The following is a 12,043-nucleotide window of genomic DNA, read 5'->3' on the forward strand; positions in this document are numbered from 1 at the left end:
GTCCCCCCAAAAAACAAGAGAATGTTTGCAAACCTTGTTAGCAAGGAAACTGATGGCGACAGTGTTTTGGGATAGGCGAGGCGTGCTTATTGATTTTCTCGAACGTGGAGCAACCATAAATTCTGCACGGTATTGTCAAACTTTGCACAGCCTTAGAAGAGCAGTTCAAACCATACGCGGAGGAAAGCTGACGTCCAAAATTTTGTTTTGCTCAACAGTGCCCGACCTCACATGGCAAACCGCACTAAAGAACTCCTTAATGCATTCAGATGGGAAATTTTCCCATATCCGCCCTACAGCCCCGATTTTGCACTAAGCAACTTCCGCTTGTTTCCCAAGATTAAGAACTGGCTTGCAACGCAGCGCTTTGATGACGATGCTGAACTCCAGGCGGCCGTGACTCACTGGCTGAAGTCTCAGGCTGCAGAATTTTAAGACGAAGGTCTTTGAAAGCTTGTCCACCAGTATGATAAGTGCCTCAATGTGTTTGGTGACTATGTGGAAAAGTAGTATGTCAGTCGCGCTTTAAGATGTATATAATAAAATTTATTTCTTGTACTTGGTTATTTTTTTTTTAATGCCAGAACGTTCCCTACGTTCTGAATAGCCCTCGTAGAATTAAAATATCATCGACAAATCTTATAGTTTTATTTCTTCGCCATTTTATTGCTTGTTCTACGTACAGATTGAATAACACGGGGAACGGACTACTGGCCTGTCTCATTCCCTTTCCTGCTACGCGCTCCATTTCACGTTCTACGACTCTCATAACAGCTGTCTAGTTTCTGCATAAAAATGTCCTTTCACTCCCTGTATTGCTTTCCAGATAACTTCAGGATTCCAAAGAGTGTGTTCTAGTCAACATCAGCAGCTTTTATCCCATAACCTAAAAATGCTATACGAATATATGTGCCTGTCTTCTAATACGGGGTGTTCAAAAAGTCTCTCTGACATGCCGTATGATGGTTATCCGCACGTGCCGTATGCCCCAGTGAATATACCGAAATGAAGCTCAATGAAATAAAAGTTATTAACTTATTGAATATTCATTTTTACTTACAAATTTTCAAATTAAATGTTGAAAGTGTCCCCCACTTGAAGGGAAGTAACCCAGGCAGGCGAACAATCATACGGCACTGCGTATAAGTCGCAGGACCAATATTGCCTCGCGTGTTCCTGTTTTTCTTTACTGATCATCCGCAGAGTCGGTTTCTTCCAACCGTCTCACTGTTCTGTAGATACACTATGTGATCAAAAGTATCCTGTACCTGGCTGAAAATGCCTTAAAAGTTCCTGTCGCCTTCCATCGCTAATGCTGGAATTCAGTATGGTGTTGGCCCACCTTTAGCCTTGATGAGAGCTTTCACTCTCGCAGGCATACGCTCAGTCAGGTGCTGGAAGGTTTCTTGGGGAATGGCAATCCGTCCTTCACGGAGTGCTGCACTGAGGAGAGGTATCGATGTCGATCGATGAGGCCTGGCACGAAGTCGGCGTTCCAAAACATCCCAAAGGTATTCCATAGGATTCAGGCCAGGACTCTGTGCAGGCCAGTCCATTACAGGGATGTTATTGTAGTGTAACCACTCCGCCACAGGCCGTGCGTTATGAACATGTGCTCGATCGTTTTGAAACATGCAATCGCCATCCCCGAAGTGCTCTTCAACAGTGGGTAGCAAGAAGGTGCTTAAAACATCAATGTAGGCCTGTCCTGTTATAGTGCCACGCAAAACAACAAGGGGTGCTAGCCCCCTCTAAGGAACGAGCAACCACACCATAACACCTCCGTCTCCGAATTTTACTGTTGGCACTACACACGCTGGCAGATGACGTCCATCGGGCATTCGCCATACCCACACCCTGCCATCGGTTCGCCACATTTTGTACCGTGATTCGTCACTCCACAAAACTTTTTTTACTGTTCAATCCAATGTTTATGCTTCTTACTCCAAGCGAGACATCGTTTGGTATTTACCGGCGTGATGTGTGGCTTATGACCAACCGCTCGACCATGAAATCAGTTCTCTCACCTCCGCCTAACTGTCATAGTACTTGCAGTGTATCCTGATGCAGTTTTGTATTCCTGTGTGATGGTCTGGATAGATGTCTGCCTATTACACATTACGACCCTCCTCAACTGTCGGCGGTCTCTGTCCGTTAACAAACCGAAATCAGTCAGTTCCTCGATAAGTAGTCGTCGAGTTTACCAGGCCACTCAACACACATTCCCATATCTCCTTCCCTTCGGTAGGACTGGTATTCATCTTTTATAAGGAGCGCTCAAAACGATCGACCTGTGCATTTTCTTCGGAGAATTTCCGTGCAGAACATAAGCATGCTGTGGCTACCGCTTTCTACGTAGAACGCTTCTAAACAGTGGGTGAGGAAAGATAAAACGGATTCGGTAGCGGAACGGAGAACGGTTTCGCGTTACCTCCAGCCATAATGTCAACAGAACGACGTCCATGCACACGCTTACTAAGTCCTCGTCTAACGCGCTGTTCGGAAACTATATCCGCGCAGACCAGCCTAATATTCATGTGCGGTAACCGTTTCGTAATAGGGCCGGCGAAAGCAAGTACCCTACATTCACTACAGCTCCCAAAAAGGTATCCCACTACTAATACCACTACCACTACTTCTACTACCACCTCACCCTTCCTTATTCCTCTTCCCCGCCGAGGCCACTAAAGCGTTCGATCAGAAACTAGCCGTTCGATTGAGTGTGTAAGGGGACATTTCTGTGACCAGAAACTACTACAGCGATATATTAGCTTCATGATGTGATATAAGGCTCCCCTCGAATAACAATCAGTGTACGCTCGGCTTTGAAAATCGCAGCCGTCGGTCAGCAATCACTGCCGCTTTGAAGTCGCACATTTGCCGTAGGCAAAAGGCAAGGCTCAGAGTATGAAACGTGGAACTGTCTGTGACGCTACGCATCCTCGCCCCGAATGAGCCACTCGCTTGCCTCCTTTCTTCAGGGATCCAGAGCAGACTCCACCATTTCTCGTTTTCAGCACGTCGTAGGTGAAACAGTACATGTGAGTGTGTTGGAAATCCACTAAATGGCATCTCTGACATAAATACAATACCGTGAATACAGAGTGTGAGTTCCCTTAGGGATGTGTGTTACGCTATTGTCATCTTAAGAAGATATCGGAATATATTGGTTCCTGTGAGGAAGGATGTAATAGGAAACTGATATAACCCTGTTCCTCTATTTCTTCTGCGTCTAGGAAACGGAACCTTTAAGTTCTTTCCATTGCAACGAATTTTCTCTGCCTTTGTTTCCACTGTTATTCGTGCATGTGCAGATTTAGGCCTTTGTATTGATTTACAACGTACAGAACACACCAAATTTCCGGAAGCCAAAGGCGAGGAAAAGTGATATGATTACAGAAAAATCTTAATACTAATATTCCAGCGCCAAAAGACTGGGTGTTACTGAAGCTTTTAAAGACCCAACCGGGTCCACAGTGATGGTGTAGAAAGGGAATTAAAAGTTGAAGCTGAAGCAATTAAAAGTTTGGGGTTTGCCGACGACATTTTAGTTCTGTTAGAGACCGCAAAGAACTTGCAAGATCGGTTGAACGGCATGGAGTGTGTCGTGAAAAGAGATAGGATGAACATCAGCAAGTGTAAAACAGGGATAATGGTATGTTGTCGAATTAAATCAGGCGATGCTGTGGAAATAAAAGCAGTAGATAAGTTATTCTATTTGGGCAGCAAATTAACTGCTGATCGACGACGTATCGGGGATATAAAATGTAGACGGGTTACAACAAGAAAAGCGCATCTGACAGAGGCTCCTTGAAATGTGGCGCTGCCCCAGAGAATGGTGAGGATTGTCTAGGTATATCAGTGTGTTGATATAAAAGAGGTACTGAGTCGAATTGTGTGTGTGTGGGGGGGGGGGGGGGGGGTGATTGTTGCAACCTAACTAGAACAAGGGGTCGGTTGATAGCACACATCCTGCGGTATCAAGGGATAGTCAGTTCGGTAATGGCGAGAATGGGAGGGGGGTGGGGGGGGGGGGGGTTAAAAATAGACGGCGACAGCTGCAATGCGAACCTTTAATGTGCACGAAGTCCATTGCAATGCGGTATTCGATCCCGTATTGGGAAGTGGTTGCTAGATAGGTTCGTAGCGCCCCTTTAGACTGTCGTCGAAGCACCAGCATGGAGTGCGAGCAGTGCTTTTCGAAACGAGACCCGGGCACCTGCACAGGTCCTGGAGCATGTCACTGGTGCAGATGGCGGCCGAGGAGCCGTGGTCCGTGTTGTGGAAGCGGCTGTGCGAGCGCGCCAAGGCCTGGCTGCGGACTTCCCGCATGAGGTGCGCTTCTCTGCCGTTTGCTTTATTGGATTTGCTTCTTCTTGAGTTGCTTTGTCGGAAGGAAGACCCGTAGGGCACGCGGCTCCCCTCTACTACACGAGCAGCGGTCTGGCAATTTGTCAACTGTTTGAAATGTCATGTACTCGCCTCCAGGTCTCCTCTGCAGAGAGTGTCGCATGTGTCGCTTAAGGTAACTAGGTTTTCGAGTCGAAAAAAATATGGCTGTGTTTGGTTTTCAGTGTCATTAAACTATACAGTTGGAAGTAGTTGATGTCTTGTTTCGTCTCCAGCTTATATACTAGTATTTTCTTGCATAGTACGACCATTCCATCAAAAGAGCGATTAAAAACATCCTACATGACATTTCAGTGTTTAAGTATGTAATTTAAGGGGTTGAGAAACTGATGTATAAAATTAACTATTATAGCAACACTAGTTGGGAGCAGTAAACACGCTAAGATATTCGCCGCCACACAGCATTACTGCAATTGTATGTCAGTTTTTATTTATCTCCCATATAAAGGCATTTGTTTTCTCCTTCCTGCAGTATTCAAAAGTTAATGAAGTTTTTGGCTTATTTCCTCTGTTTTATATGATAGAAAAATATTTAGTTTTATATCTGGTAGGCTGCTTCTACATTACCAATGACTATATGAGATATTGTTATCTCTCTGTGTATTACATTACTAGTGTAAGTGATTAAAATATTTTTACTCTCAGGAATGAAGAAGACTCTGAAGAACTGCCTATAGAAGACGGTGAAGAGGCGTTGGATCTAGGTCTGGGAGCTGAAGGTTGGTATCATAGTGTTGCAAAAATGGATGAATTTATCTCTGCAGTTATTTCAGTGCCTGCCAAATAATTTGTTTGTTAATACTATGTAAAGAGGTCATAAAACTTAATCTAACAAGTAGTTATTCATTGCAGCTGGCCTACTGTACAATGGGTGCCCTCCTGTTACAATTGTAAGGTATGTACTCTTTTGTAGTGATTTATTTTTAAAAGTAGCTATAAATGAGATACTAGAACAAAAGCAAAAATTGTTACAGTGATGAAAGTATTCAGTTTTTTTGTACCACAAACAAAAGGCTGTTTCATATACATGAAGCACGTTTTAAAAAGCATATATCTCATACAGAGAACACCACATTTTAATTCATTGCATTTGTGTAGTATAACTATGAGAAGACTCTTGGACAGTGTCGAGATTAATGACGATCAGCACAAGTAATTTAAGAGAATAAAATTGTGAAGAAAACTGTTTCAGTTGTGCAGAAAACACTGGTGCTGATAATTAGACGATGGTGGTAACTGAACGGAAAGTGCATTAATTGTACCAGTGTCAGAGAATGATTTCAGTTTCATAACTACATCAAGAAATATTTGATAACTTTCTTTTGTAGTTGTGATGCCACAGATGATGTATTTGCAGTTTCTTCCTGTGTGAACTGTGACTTGATTGTTATTTCTTCAGAGGCGCTGCTTGCAGTTCAAAGTTGTGGCTATTACTGTAAATGTGTGCCCATTTAGAAAATTTCTGAAGCAGAATAAAAGTAACCTCAGCTACAAGTTGCAGAACAAATGACAAGTTTGAAGAAAGGAGATTGAACTATATTGGTGCCACAACAGTGATTTATTACATTATTGTTAATTTTTTCATTTGCTTTGTTGATATAAATTAGCATTTTATCATCTGAAGTAACTGTCTGCAGACACATCCAAATCTTTACTAGGACCACTATTCCTCTAGTTCTTTTGCATATAAAATATGGATTTTTTAAAATTCTTTCCTGTCAACATATTTTCACTGTTTTTAACTTGAGATGTTGCAAGGTTTGTATTCATCAATACTTTGCAGAAAACCACATATTTTAAGCAATCAGTTGTGAGAGAACAAAGATGTGACTTACCTAGATTACTTTACCATCCTAAAATTTGTGATTGAGTTGATACAAATTTGTATTTCCCACCAGTGTGCTAGTGTCAATACAGGGCTTATTACTGTTGGTGACATTATTACTGTAATTAACTATTGCATAAACTGGAAATTACATTGGTCCACTGTGCATTTTTTGCAGAACCCAATGTAGACAATCTTTATAGAGTTCAATGTACTGAACACGGATATCATGATTAAAATTGTCTACTAGCTCAGGATTACAGATAAGATGGGACTTAACATTTCATGTCTACTGCTACTGTAACCAATAGGATATATACATTAATTGAACTTACCTAGTTTATTCATGCCTCTCTTTGCCTTCTTCTTGTGGGTGGTGTCTGGAGCCTCTGTCTGTAGCATCCAGCAGGTGAAAGCCAACATAGCAAGAGTCCACTGTCCTATGTGCCTCTGTCCCACGAGAGAAGTAGTTATACTACACAAATGCAATGAATTAAAATATTGTGTTCTCTGTATGAGATATATGCTTTTTAAAACGTGCTTCATGTATATGAAACAGCCTTTTGTTTGTGGTACAAAAAAACTGAATACTTTCATCACTGTAACAATTAAAACTGTTTCTGGTTTGTTCATTCGACAATGCTCACATGCGTGGATGGTGCACATGAGTCATGGTGTGAAGCAGTGTTGTCAAATTGTGCTGGAAGTGTCCACCTCACCCACAGCAGAGAAACCCTTGTCACAGTGCCTTTGCATGCAGCTCTCCTAATGTCCTGTAAGTGTGACTGTGAATTGTAAAAAGCTCATTTATTTGTAACCCTGAGCTAGGACACAATTTTAACCTTGATTTTAGTGTTCAGTACATCTAAATATATAAAGCACAGCTACTTCAGTTTCTGTAAAAAATAAAGAATGGTAATTTTTGTATCAGGGTTATGACTTCCTTTGAATATAATGTGGAATAGTAAAATGTAAGACTGCTCAGTAACAATGTAACATCTCCTACTTTTAGTGTTCTAGGGTTCAGGAAATATCATTGTGATAATGTTTTAGTCTTAAAGATTGGGGGTTACTGATTTATAGCGGAGATTATGATTATTGTATTTAAAAATTCTTTTATAATTTCAAATGGAGTGCTTACAATTTGAGGATTCTTTGTGGAAACATAGGTTTCAAGAACTCGCTCTGTATGTATTGTGGATTGCTGAGTCCAGAGGAATACTGCTGAGTCAAGAGGAATACTCAAAACACTAGTTTTTGGCTTTGACCTGTTACTTAATGCTAATTGCTGCTATTGACATCACCATTTGGTGCATATTTTGACAGTTTGGTTGCTTGTTGGTGAAGCCGACAAATTAGCAAGCAAAGAACTTTGCTGTGGTGACAGAGATCCGCAGTTTTGCTGGAGGTCTAAGTTAGGTTGGAAGGTGGCAGTCTGGTTGTGAGTTGAGGCAGCCTCAGAATGCGAAAGGAAAACACTACATTGTGATGACAGATGAATCTGTAGTTTAGAGCCCCCCCTTTTTTGTGGGGGTAGCTGATTCAACATTACAGTTGCCAGGTTGTTTACAGTGTTTGTTAGATGTTTCCATGTGTTACAGGTCAAAGCCAGTGACTAGTATAAAATATTCCTCTTTATCAAAATTGCTCTTAAGTGTGCGGAAGAGTTTTCTTTTTCTCTCGATATATTCATCAATTTATTGCAATTGCATTAGTCTTTTTGTGTATGATTAGTGGCTCTTCTTTCATTTGAAATGTTTGAAGTTCCACACCTTTCCATTCTAGTCATAGGCTAATCCAGTTCTTGAAACATCACGCAGTATGTCCACATTTAGTGTTCCTGGCTAGTATATGGGAGCCAAAGAAACACTCATCTTTTTGTCAAATGAACTAATTTTATTTATTTTTAGTTTGTTGGAGATGTTTGATCTTTAATATCATCGTGCTAATCTGACCTCTGTTTCTATGAAGTTTATATAATTTGGAAAAGTTTATTCCATGCTATCATAGTTTAAAGTTGTTTGATAAACAACATAATGTATTAGTTATGATGATGAAGATTTTGATGTAGTGTTGACTGCCACACTTTTCTTTGTTCTTTGTATACCAGTGAATAATTTGTCTAAAATAAAATCACATTTGAGTAAAGACTGGCAAAAATAATAGCTGACACAAATTATCTTATACTCCCAAATACAAATAATCTTACTAAAAGGATTTTGTTGCAGTATTAACCTACCATTACATTTCAGTTCTGCTTTTCCTCTATTAATATTTACGCTTTAAAATGGAAGAAGTTTTCTTCAAATGTTCTTCCCACTGCTCTTGTTTATTATTGTCAGGGTGGATTGTGTTTTCACTCGCACAGTGAACCATGTTGTGTACTAGTTGTCATTATTAGTGTAGGGGTTGCCAGTCTGTTAAACATTGATTATCCTATTGTCTTCATCAGTTTTTTAATGTAAATAGAATCCTGATATGTTTTTTGCAAGCTGATAAGCTGTTTAACTTTTCAGTCCCAGCCAGCCATGCATTAGTCCAACTTCGTTTGGAGCTGTCTCTGAAGTCAGGCTAGGCAGGCAGAAAGAGATAAGCCCAGGCCTTGTCCGTGAATCTTCAGTGCAGTCAGATGTGACATCTCATGGAAGCCATGGCTCAAGTGTAGACTCGTTCTTGGAGTCCCGCAAGCCTGATCCTGAAGAAGTGCTGCTTAATCTAGGATTTGGAGGACCTCCTATAGCAGAGAATGAAGTGTCACGCATTCCACGTCGCTTCCTTCAGCCATCAAAAGTAATACTATATAATAATATATATTTATTACTAAAGCAATGAATCTTGTGAATAAAGTAGTAAAACTATGATTCTTAAAACCATTAGGGCCTAAAGTACACCACCATCAATTTTGAGTTTGTAGTATGCATGCACGCTCCTGATGTTTAAGAATTTTATTGTGAACTAGCTTTGTCTATACTGTTGGCCCACATTGTACTGGATGGTTGTAATAAAAGTGCAGCTACTCACAGAGGTCTAGTGTGGGCTGTAAGTATCATATGGCAGCAACACTTGGTGAATTTGCTAACGCATTAATGCAGAACAAATTTACGCATGAAAAAATTAGTTCTATTTTTGGCCACTAGGTGTAAGTCTGGCACTATGAATGCAAGAAAGACATAGAAATGTTTCCATATGTAATGGATTAGGGATGGGAAGTGAGCAGAAAATCTCAATCAAGTGAGAAACACTCATCAAAAAAAGTTTTGCATCACCTTGGTTCCGACAGTTCCAAAACCTGTACAGAAAATTGGAACAGAGATCAACATAAACCTCATCTCCGCTCTTTTTATTGCTTATGAAAACCACACATTGTATGTGGTACCACCATACAGTGAGACCTTCAGAGGTGGTGGTCCAGATTGCTGTACACACAGGTTCCTATAATACCCAGTAGCATGTCCACTTGCCTTGATGCATGCCTGTATTCATCATGACATACTATCCATACATCAAGGACTGTTGGTCCAGATGGTCACACTCTTCAACAGCGATTCAGCGTAATTCCCTCAGTGTGGTTGGTGGGTCATGTCGTCCATAAACAGCCCTTTTCAATCCATCCCAGGCATGATCGATAGGGTTAATGTCTGGAGAACTTGCTGACCACTCTAGTTGAGCGATGTTGTTATCCTGAAGGAAGTCATTCATAAGATGTGCACAATGGGGGTGCAAATTGTCGTCCTTGAACATGAATGCCTTGACAATATGCTGTCGATATGGAAGCACTGTCAGTCGGAGGCTGGCATTCGCATATCGTACAGCATTTATGGCGCCTTCCATGGCCACCAGCGGCGTACGTCGAACCCGCACAATGCCATTCAAAAACAGCAGGGAACCTCCGCCTTGCTCCACCTTGCTGCACTTGCTGGACAGTGTGTCTAAGGCATTCAGCCTGACCAGGTTTCCTCCAAACACATCTCCGACAATTGTCTGGTTAAAGGACTATATGACACTCATCAGTGAAGAGAATGTGATGCCAATCCTGAGCAGTCCATTTGGCTTGATATTGGGATCATCTGTACTGCACTCCATGGTGTTGTGGTTGCAAAGATGGACGTCAGAAGCTGCGCATCGAGCAGCCTATATCGCACAGTTAGAGCTGTAACATGACGTCCTGTGATTGCATGAAGAGCATTATTCAACCTGGTGATGTTGCTGTCAGGGTTCCTCTGAGTCATAATCCGTAGGTAGTGGTTATCCACTGCAGTAGTAGACCTTGAGCACCCAGAACGTGGCATTTAAATCGACAGTTTCTATCTCTCTCTATCTCCTCCATGCCTAATCAACATCACTTTGGTTCACTCTGAGATGCCTAGACACTTGCCTTCCTGGCACAAAGTAACAATGCGGATGGGATCGAACCGCGGTATTGACTGTCTAGGCATGTTTGAACTACAGGCAACATGAGCCGTGTCCCCCCTTCCTGGTGGAATAACTGGAACTGATAGGCTGTGATACAGTATCCAGTCAGCATTCCTGGGAACTGGGGTGATGCAAAACTTTTTTTGATGTGTGTATTAACTGCTGCTTATGCAGTTTGTTCAGTATAAGCACTGGAAACATCAGTTTTGCTACTGGTGAGCAAAATTGGAACTAATTTTTTTTTTCAGCATGAATTGTTTCTGCATTAATGCTAATGCATTAGCATATCTACCAAGTTTTGCTGTGATGCGGTAATTACAACTCACAGTGGACCTCTGTGAGTAGCTGTGCTTTAATCATAACCACTTGATGTAAATGAACATTCATGAAAATCTGTCTCCCCAATTTCTCTGATATTCATTTTCGTATGGGCCCAAAACAAAAACCATAATATTGTTGCCCTGCACTGTTAATTATCTAAAGCTGCCACCATAATTTAGTGTGTGCATCACTTATGCAGTAGTGGTACTTCATAACCAGAGGTATATTGGCAATTTATCTGTGCTTCAAGCCACAGAATGTGCTTACTAAAAATGAGAACCATGAAGCATTCAAAAAGCTCATAATTGGTGTGTTGTGCATTAGTATCTGTTCCTTATGTTCTGGTTCTAGTTTCTCAATAATTACAAACTTTACAACAGTCAAAACACACATTGTCATTAACATATATATGGAAATATTGTAAATTAACATTAATAATGAATTTCATCTTAAATATTGATTAATATTTCATAACATAAATCAGATATATTACTTTTCATAGGAAATATAGAATGTTGAGACTTGGTTAGAAAACAAATCAGACATATGAGATTGATGGTTTGTCTACAAATTTTATTTTCATGAACATCTATTTTTCTCAAAACTATTTCTGTGATTTTTGCCCTTGTGGTTATCAGTGCTTCAGCTGATCATTTCAGGTTCAATATGATAAAAATGTCCTATATTTTGATCCCAGGAAACAAACATGTTTAATAATTATATTCTAACAGAAATAACAATTATTTCTTGAGTTACTTTTTAATGTAATATTTTGATTAGGTACAAATATTTTTCCAAGTTAAAAAATTTTTTTTTGATTTATTTTTGCCCAAAACAAATTACACTACTTCAACATTATATTACCCATTATTTATTACCTCCAAGCCATCTGCAAATTGAATTGCCAAATATATGATAACTTTGATCCTTGCACCTTAGTTTCCATACATGCAACAAGTATAATTAGATAGACCATGGCGTATTTCATTACAAGAGAACACAATACATTATGCAATAAATTGTTCTAGGGAGTATGTTCAGAAAGACACAATCTGAAGGCAAAGACATGATCTG

At 40.4% G+C, this 12,043-nt stretch overlaps 1 protein-coding gene across 6 annotated transcripts in view; it reads left to right on the top strand.

Annotated features, from left to right (window-relative positions):
- The window catches only part of LOC126355009 (uncharacterized), a 504,064-nt gene that overhangs the window by 374,297 nt on the left and 117,724 nt on the right, over positions 1 to 12,043 (top strand). For all 6 annotated transcript variants that reach the window (XM_050005149.1, XM_050005144.1, XM_050005146.1 and 3 more), the window contains 3 exons: positions 5,056 to 5,129; positions 5,263 to 5,305; positions 8,752 to 9,025. In XM_050005149.1, coding sequence (XP_049861106.1) covers positions 5,056 to 5,129; positions 5,263 to 5,305; positions 8,752 to 9,025 — 391 coding nt within the window. The remainder of the gene's footprint in view (positions 1 to 5,055; positions 5,130 to 5,262; positions 5,306 to 8,751; positions 9,026 to 12,043) is intronic.

Source organism: Schistocerca gregaria, chromosome 3, assembly GCF_023897955.1.
Source record: "Schistocerca gregaria isolate iqSchGreg1 chromosome 3, iqSchGreg1.2, whole genome shotgun sequence".
NCBI lineage: Eukaryota > Metazoa > Arthropoda > Insecta > Orthoptera > Acrididae > Schistocerca > Schistocerca gregaria.